The sequence below is a fragment of the Panthera leo genome, chromosome D1 (genome assembly GCF_018350215.1).
Source record: "Panthera leo isolate Ple1 chromosome D1, P.leo_Ple1_pat1.1, whole genome shotgun sequence".
Lineage (NCBI taxonomy): Eukaryota > Metazoa > Chordata > Mammalia > Carnivora > Felidae > Panthera > Panthera leo.
The window spans coordinates 10370588-10390231 of NC_056688.1; the positions used below are offsets into that span (position 1 = coordinate 10370588).

General features: G+C 43.2%; 1 protein-coding gene and 1 long non-coding RNA gene across 4 annotated transcripts in view; one reads left to right on the forward strand and one right to left on the reverse strand.

Annotated features, from left to right (window-relative positions):
• The window catches only part of LOC122199519, a 9764-nt gene extending 6254 nt beyond the window's left edge, over positions 1-3510 (forward strand). Inside the window, exon 3 of the long non-coding RNA XR_006193546.1 lies at positions 3390-3510. This is a non-coding gene — a long non-coding RNA (uncharacterized LOC122199519). The remainder of the gene's footprint in view (positions 1-3389) is intronic.
• PLET1 (placenta expressed transcript 1) overlaps positions 1-4651 on the reverse strand; it is a 25183-nt gene extending 20532 nt beyond the window's left edge. For 2 of the 3 annotated variants that reach the window (XM_042904640.1, XM_042904639.1), the window contains exon 1: positions 4041-4651. In XM_042904640.1, the coding sequence (XP_042760574.1) occupies positions 4041-4320 (280 nt within the window). In that variant the 5' untranslated portion in view covers positions 4321-4651. Of the gene's footprint in view, positions 1-3503; positions 3536-4040 lie in introns of those variants that run through there. The other variant, XM_042904641.1, reaches the window with a different exon arrangement.
• Between the last annotated feature and the right edge of the window lie 14993 nt (positions 4652-19644).

The window sequence follows — 19644 nt, forward strand, 5'->3', positions numbered from 1 at the left end:
GTCTCTGAGCCCCAGTACCTATCACATAACCCTAGGGTTTCTTGACCTTCCCCAATCAGGTGAGTCTTCCGTGTTGATCTAGCCTGGGGTGCACTCACAGGCTAGATTCCAGCATCCTGATGGGTAGTGGAGAGGGAATTTCAAGAGAATGTTTCAGTCTGTCCATTTTCTCCCTCAGAAGATCCCTTCTGAGGGGTGCCTGGGTGGCTCAGTTGGTTAAGTGCCCGACTCTGGATTTTAGCTCAGGTCATGATCTTGCGGTTCGTGAGATCGAGCCCCGAGTCAGGCTCTGTGCTGCAGCAGATTCTCTCTCTCTGCAGCTTCTCTCTCTCCCTCTCTCTGCCCCTCCCCAGCTAGCTCTCTCTCTCAAAATAAATATATTAACATTAAAAAAATAACAATAAGATCCCTTCTGAAAGAATTTCTCAATGCCAAAGGGCTGTTCTCCAGGTCCCTGTCAGCCACTCACATTCATTCAAAGACTTCTCCTTACAAAGCATAGAATATCAAGCCTGTAGCACAATAGGGTCAGACAGTCCTAGATGAGAACTGTAGCTCTTACATTTAGGAGCAAGCCATTTCGTCTCTCAGCCTCGGTTTCCTTGTTCATCACTCACTCCACAAATATTTCTTGAATGCCCACTTTGCCCCAGGGCTGGTCCTAGGTCTGGGGATAATGATATTATCCCTCCTTGTTACATGGAGATCAAGATACCTTATCTTACAAGTTTCCTAGGAGTAGCACAGAGAGTAGTGTTAAGACTTTAACACGTGATGGGTGTTGGATGAATGGCCATTGTTATTTATTTATTTAAGCACAAAACATTTCTCTTTGTTTTTGCCAGTCACGGGGGCGGGGGGGGGGGGGGGGGGTGGGGGTGGGGGGGTGGTTGGTGGTGGTGATGCACTGTGCCAAACCCCACAGGCCCCGACTTGCCCGGCAAGAACCTGGCTGCTGTTGTAGACATACGCAGGGTGGAGGGCTCTACGATGCTGTCCGGTAGATTTCACCAAGTCTGTCAGTTCTGGGGGCATGCTCTTGCCTGTGCTCTTGCTTCTCCTTGCTCTCTCTCTCTCCCTCTGGCTTCCTGCCTCCTTTCTTCCCTCCCAGGCATCTGTCATCTGGGTTTCTGGCCTCCACCTTCTCTGTTTAGACCGTAGCCAGATCAGATTCCACACACACTTCCTTCTGGATACAGTACTCTCCAAAACCGTCCAAGTGCCCTTCTTTCTAGAGGATCTAAACATTTCTGCTTTTATATTTTCACTTCTCTTGATTATAGGACCCAGCACATGGCTTTCATGGTCCTCCTAGTCTGGCTCACTGTGTTTTCTGCCCTCCTGCCCTCAGGGCAGCCAGCCTTCTTCTGGCTCCGCAGATGCACCCGGCCATCACCTGCCCTGGCCTTTGTTCCTGTCTGACCACCTATCTGGGATTCTGCCTTCTCATCACATATTCCATCCCCGCTTACCCTCCAGGACCCTGCCTATGTCCCACCTCCTGGCCAGTTCAGCCCACTTTCCCTCTCTCTCCTGAAACATTTATGTTTATATTTATGGAATTGAGTCCTTAACTACATCCTGGCTTGTACTAGATACTGTGGTTTCATCCATGTCAGTATCTGGCCCGTCCAGTGCTGGGCACCTGGAGGGTACCAGATAACTACTCACTGATTGATTTAAAAAGTTGTGCACCCAAGGTGGTACAGTGCCCTTAAAGATGAAGGGTCAGGAAAAAGGCAAGCAAGTTACATCCCTCTTGCCCACTGAAGGGAAAAATGGAGGCCGATGCTTACACAGCAAAATCTTAATATTGTCACTGCATCACAGGTTTCTTTTCCTGATACCAAGACAAACCTAGGAAACCTCTCCTAAGATAACACCTAGGCTGCCATTGTGCCATGGGACATGCCATGTGGTCTATATATGACCTGCCAATGTTGACACAAACCCTGAAATTAAAAAAATATTCAAAATGAAAATAAGGAGAAGCTGTTGGCCTTTGTGGGTATGTATGTACCCAGTCTCCCCAAAGGTCCCACATCCCAGAGGAGGCCTGCAATGACACCCTTACAAGGAGATCACAGAGCTTGTTGTGTAATCCTAGGTGTGGAGTCTGACACTTCACATCTCCGTGAGCATAGGATTTTGACTCCCAACTTAAATCATTCACATAGTGATTCAGTTTATCATAGAACTTTTAGCACATTTCTGTTCTGAGCTGAAGTCAGACGAAACTTGGAGAAGTGCCCGGCACATAGTAGGTGTTCGGTGAACCGGAGCTCCTCTCCTCCTTCCTCACCCCCCTGCTCTATCCAGCACCTATGTAAATGCCTGATTTCCCTCTCACACAGTGTATTCCCCTGCGAGGGGTCTCATGGATCCTCTCCTGACTGTTCTTTCTCCTACTTCCCTACTTTCAGAAGGCCCCCATGCTACATGTCTCTCCCCCAACATCTTCACAAGATAGATTTCTTTTTCTTTGATTTCAGCAGCAGAATCCCTCACCTTGTGATATGTTATCTTAAGTCCGGGGTCTGTGATCTCTTTTGTAGCTGTTTCTCTGACCTGCCCCAGGTCCTTCTCTGTAGATAAGGTCATACATATGCCTTCCTGTCCTCATCTTGAATTATAAGATTATCTGCCCTGGCTTGGTAGGATAGGACCCACTGTCTGAAGGAGTGGGATACAGTGACCTGAGTCACAACGGAGGCCCTTAGTGACAATCCCGATGGAAAAAAAAAAAGGAAAAAGGACAAGACAGGATGAGCATGGGAAGGCAGACCATGGTCATTCTCCTGCCGAAGTCAGGACTCTGTAGTTTATGGGTGTAATATCCACCCTGGTGCTCCCTGAAAAATTGGGGTCGAGTTCTAGGATAGTAGGATGACACAGTAATGAGACAGCAGTCCCCGAAGCTGGACAGCCTGGCTGAATGGAGCTGGACAGATCTCAGCTGTTAACTTGGGTTCAGATATTAACAGTGCTCCTTCCTGTGACCTTGGGTAAAAACTTTAACTCTCCTGTGCCACAGTTCTCATCTGGGAAGACAATAGCATTTACCCTTGGAACAGCACCCAGCACATAATGAGTGGTCTCAGTGCTCAGTACCGTAAGTGAGAGGCGTATGGTGCAGTGGTTAGGGGCCGGGTGTCTCAAGCTAGGCTGCTCGGGTTTCTATCACAGTGCCACCATCTAAGTAGCTCTGTGACCTGAGCAAGTGACTATCACCTCTGCCTCTGTTTTCTCATCTGTGAAATGGGAATGACTGTGGTATGTATCTGCCTCACAGGTTATTGTGAGGAATAAATGCACGAATACCTGTAAACCACCATATTAAGTGTTGTTATTATGAACGTAATTAGAAAGCACCTGCCTTGACTTATAAGGTTTGGCTGATCCAAAATGGGATATTTGGAGAATGTTCCTCGGCACCTCGAAGAGAAGCATCAGATTGGGAAGGAAAGACCAAGATTCAGGAGCCAGACAGTTCTGCCACTTACTTGCTGCAGTGGAACCCTGAGCCATCACCTCACTTCTCTCGGCTTCAGGCTGCTTGTGAACCAGGTGGGAGAGTAACACTGTCCCTGCCTAACTCGCTCGAGTTTCCTCCCACAGACTGAAGGTGAACAGCGCCTCCTCGCATGCAACATGCCATCATCCACAGGGACATTGTTCTCTCAAATGGATGTGAACAGACTACAGACTGTGATGCAGATACTACCCCTGAAAATAATAAAATGCCCATTTTCTTTAAGTCAGAGAATTTGCCTCAGGTGAGCTCTTGCTGGGGCTCAGTTAACCTGGGTGTCGGGACGTCATGGCCCCCTGGTTCAGGTTTGCGCAGAGAACAGGCAGAAACAGCCCCACCCAGCTAACTCTATCACATGTTCTCTTTCTTTCTGTTTCTGCCCCCACTTCCCATTTGGGTCAAAGACACATGTTTTATGTGATTGAGCGCAGGAATGGAGGGGTGTGCTCTGAAGTTCTGATGAACTCCCTATAGAAGGCAAAGGACGACAGAGAGAACGGCTTCTCACCTGTGTAGTTTCTGTTGCTGTCATAGACATCTGAATTGACCATGATGCCTGGGCCAGTGGTGGTGACCTCACTGAAGAACATGCATTTGTCAATTTCACCTGCAGAGCTGGCAGAAGAACACAGCAGTCCGAAGCATAGAAACAGCCCGAGTGGCAGCAGTGTGGAGCCAAGGACTGCCATGGTCTTGACTGGTTTGGAGACGGCTGGGCCAGGTACTAGGAAATACCTGCGACTCACCTCTTTATATGCTCCGGGGTTGGAGCTTCTGCGTGAGGTCATAAATGCAAATCTCCTTCCCACTCCTCCCTAAAATGAACTGGTGTCTGGAATTCGGCCCAGAATCTCACCACGAATGAATCTCCTGCTATTCGTCAGCATGACCCTTTACCAATTCCAGTTTTGCTCAAGAAGGGGAAGGCACTGATCACGGTTCTGTTCTGCACCTCATTCATCTCGGCGTCTGCTATTTGACACAAGCTGTGGAGAATAGGCTGAGTGCTGGCAAAGTGAAATCCAGAGTGGAGTGATCATCACATACCTGGCCCATTTAGAAGCTCCACTCTTCGGGCGCCTGGGTGGCTCAGTCGGGGAAGTGTCTGACTTTGGCTCAGGTCATGATCCCCCAGTTCGTGGGTTCAAGCCCAGCGTCGGGCTCTATGCTGACAGCTCAGAGCCTGGAGCCTGCTTTGGACTCTGTGTCTCCTTCTCTCTCTGCTCCTCCCCCACTCACGCTCTGTCTCTCTCTCTCTCAAAAATAAATAAACATTAAAAAAAATTAAATAGAAGCTCCACTCTTTTCCCTATAGGGAATCCAGGTGTAAAAGCTCTCTTTTCTTGGAATATTACATATCCTTTTCTAGCTTTCCTTTATCGAACATGTCTCCAATCCCCATCCATTTTGTGACTAGCATAGAATTAGGAAGACCGTGCTTTTGGATTTATATTTATTTTCTGGAAAGAAACAGCTTTGGTCCACCTTGCTCTGACATGTTCCTCCATAGCACCATAGCACAAGGGAAATACTAAAAAATCAGAAAATATGTTTTCTTATATCTCTCCTCTGATTTTTATGATTTATTTTCTGAAAGAGTACTATGTGAGTAGAAATGAAACCAAAAAATGTAGAATTGAATCAAGGTGATATTTATAAATGTTTCTTTGAGAGAAGCACTTACAGAATGGTAGAGCAAGGACCTCTGAAAAATCTACTCCTCCAGCAAAGCAATGAGAACACCAGCAAAAATGGTCAAAATCAATTTTTTCAGAACTCTAGAAATTGACCAAAGGCTTGAAAAAATCTGAGGAGCATTTGTTTAAGAAAAATGGCAGAATCTCATTAAGCACAGTGAGCACTGTGGCATTTTAGCTTGCCTTATTCCCACCCCTCTCTCCACACCTCTGCAATAGCCTTAGAAACCAACAGCTTTGGGACACCTCGGTGGCTCAGTCAGTTGAGTTTCCAGCTTCAACTCAGGTCATGATCTCACAGTTCATGAGTTCAATCCCTAGGTCAGGCTCTGTGCTGACAGCTCAGAGTCTGGAGTCTGCTTCGGATTCTGTGTCTCCCTCTCTCTCTGCCCATCCCGCATTCATGCTCTGTCTCTGTCTCTCTCTAAGATAAGTAAACATTAAAAAAAAAACCCAACAGCTTTGCCATTATGGGAGCCATGAAAACCAGCAAACTAGCAGCCAGTGGAAGAGGGCAGAATGGGTTTGGAGTGCTCCAAAAGTCTCATTTCCAGAGAATTGTCACTATGTGACCTATCTGGAAATTGCCTGTAAATCAGAAATCTCAGGTTTCATTAGCTGACCGCCAGGTGAACTGAGCAGAGACTTCAGTGGCCACACATGATAAAGAAGACAGATGGGGCACCTGGGTGGCTCAGTCAGTTGAGCGTTTGACTCTTGATTTTGGCTCAGGTCATGGTCCCAGGATCATGGGCTCTGTAGGGCTGAGCTCCGCTCTGCTGATTGTGGAGCTTACTTGGGATTTTCTCTCTCTCCCTCTGCCCCTCTCCCCCACTTGCTTGCTCACTCTCTCTAAAATAAAAAATAATAATAATAAAAAGAAGATAGACCTCACAGAATTAATTTGTAAAAGTCACTAAACAGACAAAAGTAGCAGTAGCAACAAACAATAATACCAACAGAAACTACAACAAACCCTGGGAGGGAGGGGTATCACATATCCAGAATGACCACATTATATTTTTTAAATGTCCAGTTTTCAACAAAAGATTACAAGACCTACAAAGGAACAAGAAAGTCTGGTCGGTGCACAGAAAAAAAAAAACTGTCCTTAAGGAAGCCTATATATTAGACTTAGTAGACAAAGATGTTATCTCAAGTATTATAAATACGTTCAAAAAGTAAAAGAAACCATGTCTAGAAGGTGAAAGGAAAGTATGAGAATAATGTCTCATCAAATAAATAATATTATTAAAGACATAAAAATGATTTAAAAGAAAACAAATAGAAATTCCGCCATGGAAAAGTATGACTGAAATGAAAATTTCAGTATAAGCACTTAACAATAGATTTTAACTAGAAAGAGAAAGTATCATTTAACTTGGAGATATTCAATTAAAATACTGGAAAATTTAACCAAATAAATGTGAGACTTTTATACTGAAAACTATAACACAGGACCCAGAATAGCCAAAATGATCTTGGAAAAACAACAATAACAACAAAGTTGGACTTAAACTGCCTACAATTTCAAAACTTAGTATTTAAGCTATAGTTATCAAGATAATGTGATAATGGGATAAGGATAGACATATGTAAACCAATGGAAAAGAATTGAGAGTCCAGAAATAAACCCATACACTTATAATCAACTGATTTTTGATAAGGGTGCCAAGACAATCTGATGGGGGAAAGAATAGTCTTTTCAACAAATGGAATAACTGGATATCGACATGCAAAAAATGAAACTGAACCCATAACTCATACTATATAAAAAATTAGCTTAAAGTGGGTAAAAAATCTAAATGTAAGTGTTTATACAACCTGCCCCCCCCAAAAAAAAAACACGTATAACATTTCATGGCCTTGGATTAGGCAACACTTTAATAGATATAATGCCTAAAGCATAAGCAACCAAAGAAAAAATAGGTAAATTGGACTTCATCAAAACTAAAAGCTTTCATTCTACAAAGAACACTATCAAGAAAGTGCAAGGATAATCCAAATAATGGGAGAAAATATTGCAAATCATCTATCTGGTAAGGGCCTAGTATCCAGAGTATATAAAGAACACTTACAACTCAACAATAAAAAGACAAGTATCCCAACTTAAAAATGGGCAATGAGTACTTTCTCCAAAGAATATACACAAAAGTGAAAGAGTATGTTAAAAGATGCTCAGCATCATTAGTTATTAGGAAAATGCAAATAAAACCACAAAGAGATACCACTCCACGGACAGCGGGATGGCTAAATGACATAACGAGTGTCCGCAAGGATATGGAAAATCTGTAACCCTTCTGCATTGCTGATGGGAATGTAGTCAATTTGGAAAAACAGTTTGGCAATTCTTCAAAAAAATTAAACAGAGAGTTACTATTACATGACCCAGCAACTCCACTCATAGTTATGTACTCAAGAGAATTCGGAACATATGTCCACACAAAAACTTGGACGTGAGTGTTCATAGGAGTGTTATTCCTAAAGCCAAAAGGTGGGAAACAACCCAAGTGCCCATTTACTCTTGAATAGATGCAAGAATAAGGTATATCCAACAATGGAATTTTACTCAACTACAAAAGGGAATGAAGTACTGATAAATGCTACAACATGGATGAGCGTTGAAAACATTATGCTAAGTGAAAGAAGCCAGACACAAAAGACCACATATTGTATGATAGCACTTATATGAAATATCCAGGATAGGCAAACTGATAGAGACAAAGTATTTTCCAGGGACAGGGTGGGGGTGGATGGTGGGAGGGGTGGGAGGGAGGAACAGGGAGAATGAGAAGTGACTGCTAGTTGGTTTGGGGGTTCTTTTTGGGGTGATGGAAGTACTCTGGAATTAGTTACGATAGTTTCATCATTGTGTGAATATACTAAAATCCAGTGAAATGAATTTTATGGTATGTGATTTAGATTTCAGTGAAAATATTTATTTATATAATATTATGTGTAAGCAAGATAGGGATAGTAGAAAGAATGCAGCAGAACTTTATTATTAGATACTGTTTAGGAACCTGGCTTTGGGAGAGTTTTAATCTATCTGAACTTCATTTTTCATTTCTGAAAATTGGGGCATTAATACAAATCTTACATATTTTAATGTATGTTAAATGAGAAATATATGTAAACTGTTTTGGGGGATGGATGGAGTGGGTCTGGTACACAGTAGGTGTATAACACATGTTGATTTGTTCTCTCCCTTCTTTCCGCTCTTTCTTTCTTCCTTCCAGCTTTCCGTCCTTCCTTCCTTCCTGCCTGTCTGCCTACCTGCCTGCCAGATTAAGGTAGTGGGTCAGGAGAAAAGAAAATATAGGAGTTTTGCTGTTGATATGGAGACAGTAGTCTAAACCTCCCTGTGAATTGAGGGCAGACGATTGGGGCAGAGCGGGGAAACTGACAAGCAGAATTGTTCCATTCATTTAGTACATTGTGGCGCTCAGCCCAAGAGAGAGCCTGTATGAAGTCATCAACACTGCCTTTAGAGAGGAGTGAGCTGTTGGCTACAGGGACAGCTGTTGACAAAACAAAATTGATCTTTGATTCCTCCAGAAGGGACTTGAGTTTTCTTGAGGATAGACCACAAGAAAACTTGTTGAAAAAAAAATACATGTATTTGGACTTCCCACTATTCCTTCACCCCTTTCTCTGTAATTTTGGATTCTAGTTCCTGGAAATTCATACTTTTTAAAAAGCTCCGTAGATGATTCTAGAACAGTTCTTTTTATCTTGAATGTGCATTCAGATCACACGGAGCATCTTGCTAACATGCAGTTTCTGATTCAGTAGGTCTGGTGAGGGGCCTGGGACTCCTCATTTATAACAGGCTCCCAGGTAATGCCAAGACATTGCTGATCCCTGGAGTTCACCCTACATAGCCAGGGTTTAGAAGCTGATGTAAGTAAACCAGGTTGGAACTGAATGTCAGACTAGTTGTTAAGGTCGGAAAAGCTGTGTTCTGTGACTGTACTGGGTACCCCAAAGTTTCTAGTTGGCCCAGAGCTTATATGCTGATACTTCATGCTATAGAATGTGGTGGGCACTTCCATACCTCATTGGTCTCTTTAGAAAGGAGAGCTTTCAGAGAGCAGAGAGAAGCTAGTCTTCCTAAGGTTAGAGTCTAAAGAGAGCTTCCCTAAAATTCCCCAGGAGCAACCGCACTGGTGAATGCAGGGATCATCAGCCTGAGGCACCTTGGCTGGTTTTGATCTAGTCTCCTGGGTGTGTCAGAGGTGGGAGGGATGCAGCATTCCCACCAAGGAGAATAGAGCAGAGACTTTAGAGTCACAGAGGCCTCCGTTTGAATCCTGCCCCTCACGTTGTAACCTTGGACTGTACTGACCTGTTCTGAAAGTCAATTCTTTAAGTCCTTTTATGGAGTTAATAAAACAAACCTTGCAGGATCACATCAAGGTGTAAGAGAGAATGCAGGTAACATGCCTGCCATAGTCTGCCTTTGGTACATGGTGGTTCTTAGCTACCCATGGAAGGGTAGGGTGCATATTTGAGAGGAAGGGCTACCAGGGAGAGGGAGGGTCCTGGAGAATGTTTATAATACTCTCATTTGTTTACCAACAATGGATGCTTCCGTCAGCACGTTGACTTAGGGATAATTGGGTTGTACCTTTTGGCTTTTTGGATCAGGGTAGTGGGTGTTGTGCTTTTGAGGATCCCCTGGTGTGGTTCCTTATGCCTTAGAGGGTAATCTAGTGGTCAGCTGTTTAGAAGATACAACTCATCCTTCTCATTCGCCGAGGCTTACAAATTCTTAGAGAGAGAACACACTATTGTATATGACATTAAGAATTTTCAAGCTGGGGCACCTGGGTGGCTCAGTCGGTTAAGCGGCCGACTTCGGCTCAGGTCATGATCTCGCGGTCCGTGAGTTCGAGCCCCGCATCGGGCTCTGTGCTGACAGCTCAGAGCCTGGAGCCTGTTTCGGATTCTGTGTCTCCCTCTCTCTGACCCTCCCCGTTCATGCTCTGTCTCTCTCTGTCTCAAAAATAAATAAACGTTAAAAAAAAAAATTAAAAAAAAAAAAAGAATTTTCAAGCTGATCAAGCCCTGAGAGACCATTTTAATCAAATTTCCTCGTTTATGTCTGAGAAAACTGTACACAGAAAGATTAAACTTGCCCAAGGCTATAGCCGTACTTAGTGGCAGTGTCAGGGTTAGGACCACATTGCCTGCCTCCTTCCATCTAGCCAGGTGCTTTCTCCACTGTATAGATTTACCACCCTGTTAATACATGCCTGTTCCTACTTAGCCTTTGAGATTCAGATGGGCCAAAGTCAAGGTCTGGTACCTTTTAGATTTAATATTTAATACATCATTATAATTCAATATACTATATGATTTTAAATTTTTAATTTAATATTTTATTTTAATATGTGTGTATACTTTGTGGTGTATTTGGGTCTCTTGCTAGTCTATTTGCATTTTATAGAACTTGGAGAGAAATGTACTATTGCAATAATTATTATCTTTGCTTAGTACCTTTTGTTGGTCACAACTTTGGCTTCATATAAGCCTAAATTGTGTGTCAGGAGCATAGTTGGTTTGGCACAGTGCTTTACCCACATTGCCTCATTTGCATCTTTGGTCAGTGGACTAGGGTTGCTGGGCATTGAGTCAACTGCTCAAGGTCATACAGCTTTAGGGGAAAATAACTCCTGCCTTACAGTCAATTGTGGTCAGACTCCAGGCTGCCAGCAGTTTGTCTTTGTGGAATAAGAGGAATGAGAACAAAATGATGAGATTTTGAAAGAGAATGTAAAAATTTATTTAACTTAAGGGCTTGCCTTTTATTCGAGCATTACAGCTTTTTGATATTTTCTTATAAAAATGTCTTTCCGGTTGTGAAATTATGGTCATTGTAGCTTGTAGGTAGGAGAGCCTCCTCTTTCATCTTTTCTTCTTCTTTTTTTTTTAATGTCCTTATTTGGCAAAATGAACAATTGGCATCTTTTCTAGGTCCCTGAAGTCCAGAGTCTGGAGACTGGGGATCTATGATGATTTACTTTGTATAGTAACATCTAGAAATGCCTTGTGTTATTGTGGCAAGAAGCAGGGATTGTTGGCATTTAAGTAGGAGCTGGAAAGTTGTTTCGGGAAGTGTTCAAAGACCGCCTTCTCAATAAGTGGGAGATTGAATCCTTTTTTCCCCCCCCTGTTCTCTATATTAGGTTTCCAGAACTTAATCACAGTTGAAAGTTTATGCCCTTTGACGCCATCTTCCTTTAACTTTGAGACCCTGGAAAGCACCATTCTAATCTGTGCTACTATTAATTTAATTTTTATTTTTAGGTTCCACATATAAGTGACATCATGCAGTATTTGTTTTTCTGTGGGTGGCTTATTTCATTTAGCATTACGTCCTCCAGTTTTATTCATGCCACAGATAGTAGGATTTCCTTCTTTTGTAAAGCCTGAATAGTATTTCAGTGTGTGTGTGTGTGTGTGTGTGTGTGTGTGTGTAATTCATATATATATATATATGTATATATTTCACAATTTCTTTATCCGTTCATCTGTCAACAGACACTTTTGTTGTTTCCATGTCTTGGTGACTATGAATAATGAACATGGGAATGCAAATATCTCCTAGAGAAAGTGGTTTTATTTCCTGTGGATATATACCCAGAAGTGGGACTGCTAGATCATATGGCAGCTGTATTTTTAATGTTTTTTCCTCCTTATTGTTTCCCATAATGGTTATGTCAGTTTACCATTAACTTTTAAATGTTGCCAGGAGGTATTTTCTTTTTACTTTCTTGAATTGAAGTGTAATTAACATGCAATGTTATATTAGTTTCAGGTATACAATATAAAGATTCAGCAATTCTGTACATTACTGAGTGCTCACAGGGAAGTTGAAACTTTTAAGCTCCTGTTTCTAACATTAACATATGTAGTCACCCCAAAATCAGAAGTTGGTTTCATCCATTTTTAGGCAGAAAAAGAAGCATTGGGGGCACTTGGCGTCTGGTCGAAGAGTGGGTTGGTGGGTGAGGAAGTGAAATAAGACAAGAAGAGAAGTTAGGGCTCAGTGCTTCCAAATCCCCAAACAGAAGAGGAAGTAGAAAAGGGATCCCCAGCAGAGGGAGGAAGCAGGTTTGGATGCCCCCTTTCTCTGGCCAGCCAGCGGGAGTTCCTGCCTGGAAAGACAAGGCTGTCTGTGCGCCTGGGAGGAAGTGCACTGCAGGGCGCCCAGGTCCGTTACCCCTGGAGAGAAATGGCTTTCCTTAGTTCTTCTGTGCTACACTTTGGCACATCTCTGGAGGGCACAGCATTTTACCAAGAAATTCAAATGTGTTGTTGTGACTGCATAACTGGACAGTTCAATAGTGAAAACATACAGGACAGTTTCATCAGTGGGCCATGAACCCAACTCTCAAGGATGGGGGGTGGGCCAGTGTGGAGATCTGACAGAATGTGGTAGAGGCAGCTCTCCAGAGGCAAAGTCAAGGAAACATGCTACTCACGGGAATCCCCTTACATCCAGTTCTTTACAAGTGTGTTGATTTTCTCATATCCTACTTTGTTCCTGTAGGATTTAAGGTAACTTACAGAAATACAAGGTTTAATAAGTAAGGAATAAAAGATATAGGGAAAATAAGGGTAGAAAGAACACGATAATAAGAGGAAGGTGGGGTTCGTTATTTCAGAAATGTTTGCTGGACGTCTCTACAGATGTGGTCCTGTTGTTGGCACGGAGAGAAGACAAGCCTCTGCCTCTGTGGAGTTGTTGATGTGCTGATGTAGCACACAGCAAGGCTACTGACACGCAGCCCTGAATCCAGCCCATAACTTTCCCTTTTCAACATCATTCCATTAGTTGAGTCACGGGAGCATCCTTTAATTCCCTTAGATGCTACTGACTTCTGCCATTAATCATGAACTGTGATTTCTTTTTTCTTCTGGTATTGATTTGATACTATGTATTAGCATTTAAATATCATAACTGTATACTATAGCATCTTATTTTTCTAAAAACAAAGCAAATGGCTCTCCTGATAACAGACTCTATTTCCAGCGTTGTGTACAAATGCAATTTTGTCACTTAAGTAATTTGTTAATATGTTAATTTCAGAGTTCTCTGTAGCTGTTTCCTGAAACTTTGAGAAGCACTATCTTAAGAAATTAAAGTCTTGGGGCACCTGGGTGGCTCGGTTGGTTGAGTGTCTGACTCTTGGTTTCCGCTCAGGTCATGGTCTCGTGGTTCATTGGTTGGAGCCCCGCCTGTAGCACAGAGTCTGATGGGATCCTCTCTCCTCACTCTCTGCCCCTCCCCCCTCACTCTCCCTGTCTCTCTCTCAAAATAAACTCAAAAAAAAAAAGAAATTAAAGTCTTGTTCAATGAACATCTTTTTTTTTTTTTTAACATTTTTTAATTTTTGAGAGACAGAGGGAGACAGAGCACAAGCAGGGGAGGGTCAGAAAGAGAGAGGAAGACACAAAATCCAAAGCATGCTCCAGGCTCCAAGCTGCCAGCAAAGAGCCTGACGTGGGGCTTGAATGCACGAACCATGAGATCATGACCTAAACCCATGAATCGTGAGATGATGACCTGAGCCAAAGTCAGATGCTCAATCAACTGAGCCACCCAGGCGCCCCAATGAGCATCTTTCAATTGAGAATTATCACTTCAAAGATTTTTAAAATAATATGGGTAAAGGTTATTTTTAAGTGATCATTGAAATTGAAACATAAAATCTAAAAATTCTAATGACACTTGTGGATCCTGAGAATACAATAGATGCCATTTGGAGATGTACTGATTTATTTAAATTATTTGTAATGTATTGATTATTAATGATTAATATATCATATTTTAAGAACTGATATAAATATTATCACTATTTTATTTTTTGGCATCAACACAATTACGTAAGAGGTGATGCATATTACCTTTTCTATGAGTACATTTTTGGATCCTCACAATATATATTCTCAAGCCAGAGATTATAATCTAGTTGGTGCACAGTAGGGCCAGACATCTGCATTTCAAAAGCTCTGTAGTTCTTGTCAGGTAGCCCGGGTTGAGAACTGCTCTGCTAGATGTTGTGGAGAAAACAAATCAGACATCAGGCTCTCAAGAGCCTGGTGACAAGTGGGAGCAGAGAAAGAAGTGACTATTTTTGAGCCCTCTTAAGCAGAACTTTGTGATAGAGTTGCTTTCTAGCTGTTGTATTTAATTCTCACCACAATCCTGAGCAGGGAAACCTTACCTTCATTTTACAGCAACTAAGACCTGGCAGTTGACCAGAAGCTGATACGTAAAGGAGCTAAGATATAAAAATATTTGTTTGGGACTATGAGCAGGGATTTGAACCCAGGCCTTTTTTTTTGGCTGTGGATTCCCTCCAGTGTATGACATCTACTATGAAAGATTCTATAAGCAGAAAGGGATTCTATAAGCAGAAAGAGAGAGAGAGGGGGACAAAGGACTTGAAGCAAGCTCTGTGCTGACAGCAGAGAGCCTGACGTGGAGCTTGAACTTACAAACCATGGGATCATGACCAGAGCCAAAGTCCACTGCTTAACCGACTGAGCCACCCAGGTGCCTCTGTACTATCATTTTTATTTGCTTAGTCTAGAGCAGTGTTTCTCAACTGGGGGTGATTTTGCTGCCCAGGGGCATTTGGTCGTGTCTGGAGGCATTTTTGGTTGTCACAGCTGGTGGTGGTGGGATTGCTCCTGACATCTAGTGAGTAGAAGCGAGAGGTGATATAACACATCCTGTAGTGCACCAGACAGCCCCCACCACAAGGAGATATCCAGCCCCAAATGTCAATAGTGCTGAGGTTGTGAAACCTTGCTTTAGAGGAACGGAAATTACCGGATATGTGGAATATTAATGGTTTTAATAATAACAAGTAAATGCTATTTATTAAACATCCATGGTGTTCTGAAACCTTTGATTTATGTTCTTGGTATCACTTCCAAAGGAACATTAAAAATGATTTCTAACTTCAGGAAGCTTCCACACCTATGGAAAACCGAGAGAGATCTGGGAATTTGAGCTTCTATCAAAAGGGAAAAATCACAGTCCATACAAGGAGAAGGAGATACGCACAGCAGCAGGGAAGATGGCCCCTTCTGCATGGGTGGGTAAGAGCAGGATATCTCAAGTCGGGAAGAAAAGGTCTGTGTTGTGTACCTACTTCTCCATTGGCTATCCATGTGACCTTGAACCAATATATTGAACTGCTCTATTCTCTGGTTTGTAAAATGGGGATAATGGTAGTACTTATTCATAAGGTTTTTGGGGAGCTTTTAATGAGATGATATGTGTAAGGTGCAATGTCTGGCGTAGAGAGAGCACTCATTAAATTCTTATTTTTCTTGTTATTTATTAGAGAGATTCCACTGAGGTGGTGCCTGGGAGCTGCTCATACCTCCTCCAGAGGGGAATTCCAAGGATCACAGGCTTCACCCCATCCTTGAGCAATGAAAGGTGAGTCAGGGCTCCAGGACATGGCCTGTCCAGCTGGTAATGAGCCATCTGTCACAGCTGAGTGGCGATGGAGCTGGGCTTGGTTGGCTAAGGGGAAGGCAGAAAGGAGGAGTAACAAATTCTTTTCTCTTGTGAAACTTTGTAAACTGAAGGCCTTTATCTCAGTCCACAGAGGAGCAGCAGAGTAGGGAGCAGGTGTGTGAATCTCTTCATTGGTAAATGAGAACTATGTTTTAGAGCTGAGGCTGCCCTAGCTTCCTTCCCCAGGCAGGAAGTGAGCTCCCTTGTTCCCACAATCCTTTAGGGGAGAGGATAGGTTGGCTTGGCCCTCCAGAGATTAGGGTGAGGACAGAGAACTGGGGGTGTTCTTGCCGTGGACACTTGGCAGATTCTCAGATTCTCTGCTGATGAGGTCATTTCTGCCTCTTCACCTTTGTTTGACATGGGGTTTACCAGAGAAGGGCACCCTATCCTTATCCTTTGTTACACACACCCTTGCTGCCTTTTCCTTTTGTCAACACAGGATGGTATTTTTAGTTTTCTTTCACTGATATCATTGCAACCTTATGTCCTTGTTCCTTCCTCATCCAGGGCCATATATCTTCTAGACTAGGAGTTCCAGAGGGAGGTGTGTGGGGACGGCCATGTTTGATATGTGCAGGCATGGGGCCATTAGCTGGATCTAACAGCCTCTTCTTTTGCTGTTGTGTGATTTCATGGGTTCCTGGACCTGGGCTTTCCTTGTCTTGTCTTGTGTCTATCTTGACTCCTTTCGTTGGCTGCGTTCTGTTTCAGGTTGTAGGAAAGGCTGTTGGAGGGTGGGTGGCTGAGAATAGGGACCTCCCAGGAGGGGTGAGGGACATGGCAGCTCTTTTCAACACAGATCCCTATTTATTTATCTTTTAACATCCTTTGGATATTCCATGTCTCGATCTATGCCAGGAACTTCCTGGAGGCTTGTTTCCGAGAGAGGGGCTTATTTCTAAGAGGGGACAGAGAAAATGGTTGCTAAGCATGGTTGTGAGTATTTGTGGAAGCATTAGCTACCTCGGGCCCAGCATGTAGAATCTAGTGGGCAGCTCAGTCCTGGCACTGCCAGAAGTTTATAATATCAGGACTCTGCTTGGAACCAGCAATGCTAGGACTTTAAGCCCATATTCTTCTGATCCCCCAAATCTTGCCCACCTTCATTTCCTTAGATTGCTGGTATACACCATCACCCTTAGGTGGTGCACTGATATATCATTCTCATTCCCATTTCTGTGCTTAGCTTACGTTTTCCAAGTTATGTTTCTTCCTTCCTTCCTCCCTCTTTCCCTCCCTCCCTTCCTCCTTTCTTTCTTGCTTTCTTTCTTTCTATTTATATCTTTTAAATTAAAAAATATTTAAGTTTATTTATTGATAAAGGGGCAGAGAGAGAGGGAGACAGAGAATCCCAAGCAGGCTCTGCACTGACAGTGCAGATTTCGAACTGTGAGATCATGACCTGAGCTGAAATTAAGAGTTGGACGCTCAACCGACTGAGCCACCCTGGCGACCCCCAGGTTGTGTTTCAAAGAGCAGAGGCCTTAGAGTTGGTTTAAATTACTGCTCCCCAAACTACTAGTGTGTAACTTGCTTCTTCATTTGTAATAGCTGCCTCATTGCCCTACTGTGGCAATCAATTCAATAATTATTGTGTGAGTCTATGTGTCAGGCTATGTGCTTAGCACTGGGAGCTGGAGGAGGGGGCACAGAGACCAATACCCAGTACTTGATCCTTATTTTTGAATTTCATTTAATGTTGGGAGGTAGGCCCATAAACAAATAATTTCTTTTTTTAAATATGAATTTATTGTCAATTTGGTTTCTATACAACACCCAGTGCTCATCCCAACAGGTGCCCTCCTCAAAACAGTGGACAAATGCCAAGAGCTAAGCATAGGATGTCTTAGGACTACAAGGGAAAGGCAAGAGTGCTTTATGGAGAAAATGGGGGACAAGCTATTTTGAAGGATGCAGGTCAGTTGGGGGTGGGTGTTATTGGATGAGAGAAGTGTGGGGGTAGGAAACAGTGTGATGAGAGCAGGGCATTACTGAAACATAATGTTTGAGACAAGAAGTGTTTTGGCTGATGCTGAAGAATGAACAGAGGCCAAAATCACTGAGGCCTTAGAGGTCATGTCAAAAATTTAAGACTCTATCATACAGGCAACGGGGTTTTCAAGCAGGAGGGTGACATGACCAGGTCTGAGTTTAGATCAGTCATTTTAGTGATTATGTGGGGAGTGAATGTGAGATTGAAAAATCTGGAATCAGTCCAACTAGGAGGCTGTTGTAATAGTCCAGGTGAGTGATGATGAGCTATCACAAAATAATCATGAAGTGGAGGCCGTAGAAGGGAGGGGACAGAGTTTAAATATTAAGGCAATATAAAGGGCAGATTTTAGAGATAGATTGCCGGGGAGAGGGTGGAGTTAGGGTGACTCCAGGTGTCTGGCTTTACTGGATGGGAGGATGACGGTACCGTTGACTAAAATGGGGATCACAGAAGAAGCAGTTTTGGGGCAAGGGTGGAGATGGTGAGTTATGTCTCCTTGGAGATGCCTGTGGAGTATCTCAGTGGTGATGTCTAGCATGCAGTTGTATTGATAAACCTGACGTTCAGGAATAAAACCCCAGCTAGGGTAGAGACTTGCGAGTTATCAGGGTATCGGTGATAGGGAAATCCCAACAATGGAAGCTTTTGTCCAGGTGCACTGTGTGGAATGTGAAAAGGAGTAGTTTAAGGACTGATTGGCAGGGAATCCCAATGATTAAATGGTGGGTGGAAGAGGAATCCAAGGTGGAGACCCACGCTGACAGAGAGAGAGTGGCATTGCAGTCGCAGGGGAGTAGACAGTTTCAAGAAAGAGTAAGCACTAGGGTCAAATGCAACAGTAAGAAAAGTATAGAAATTATCCAGTGAATTTGACCATGGGAAGGTATTGATTTTTTACTAAGGGGCAGTGAATAGAGGATCTGAGGCTGCAATGGAATGAGTTGGGAGGGGAAGGGAGATGGTGGGGAGAGCAAGTATAGGTTTTAGTAGAGAAGGAAGGAGGGAGATAAGATGGGGCCAGGAGACCCAGCGGAAGGAAGGTTTTTGTTTGTTTTTAAATGTTGCAAAAGTGGAACATATTTATAGGCTAAGAGGCAGGAAACCCTAGAGAAGGGTGGGGAGGTTGCAAGCTAAGGGGAGAAACTGAGGAGTACAGTTTCTAAGGGTGGGGAACATAGATGGAGGGCTGGCCTAGGGCAAGGAGAAGAACCCTCATCCTGGGAGACTGTAGATAAGGAAAAGGAGGAGCACAGAGATTGATCAGAGAGTAGTGGGGACTGGAAAGTTCAGGCAGCTCTCATTTTATGGCTTCAATATTCTCATAAAGATATGAAGAGACGTGTGGTGCCTGAGTGGCTCAGTGGGTTGAGCATCCAACTCTTGATTTTAGCTCAGGTCATGATCTCACAGTTTGTGGGACTGAGCCCCACATCAGGCTCTGTGCTGACAGTGTGGAGGCTGCTTGGGATTCTCTCTCTCTTTCTCTCTCTCTCTCTGCCCTTCCCCACTTATTCTCTCTCTCAAAATAAATAAATAAATAAACATTAAAAAATATAAGAAGAGATGTTGTCTGTCAAGAACGACGGCCTTTGGGGTTGGGTGGGAGAGATTTGAAGGGGGCTCTAGAGATTGGAACAGTTCCTGACGGTGGGAGAGATAGTCTATAAAGCACATGTTAGAGTATCCTTGATCTGCAGCACTCACAACCCAGTTGAGTTTGGAGACTATGGTGCTGTTGTAGAGTTGTGTGCTTTTCTTCAGCAGCACTTGGCCTGGGCAAGGGAGGGTAGAAGGCAGATCATGGGATTCTTTAGGGTTGGATTTTTTTTTCCATAAAAATGAGATTGAAGGTAGATGCTTGTGAGAGAAT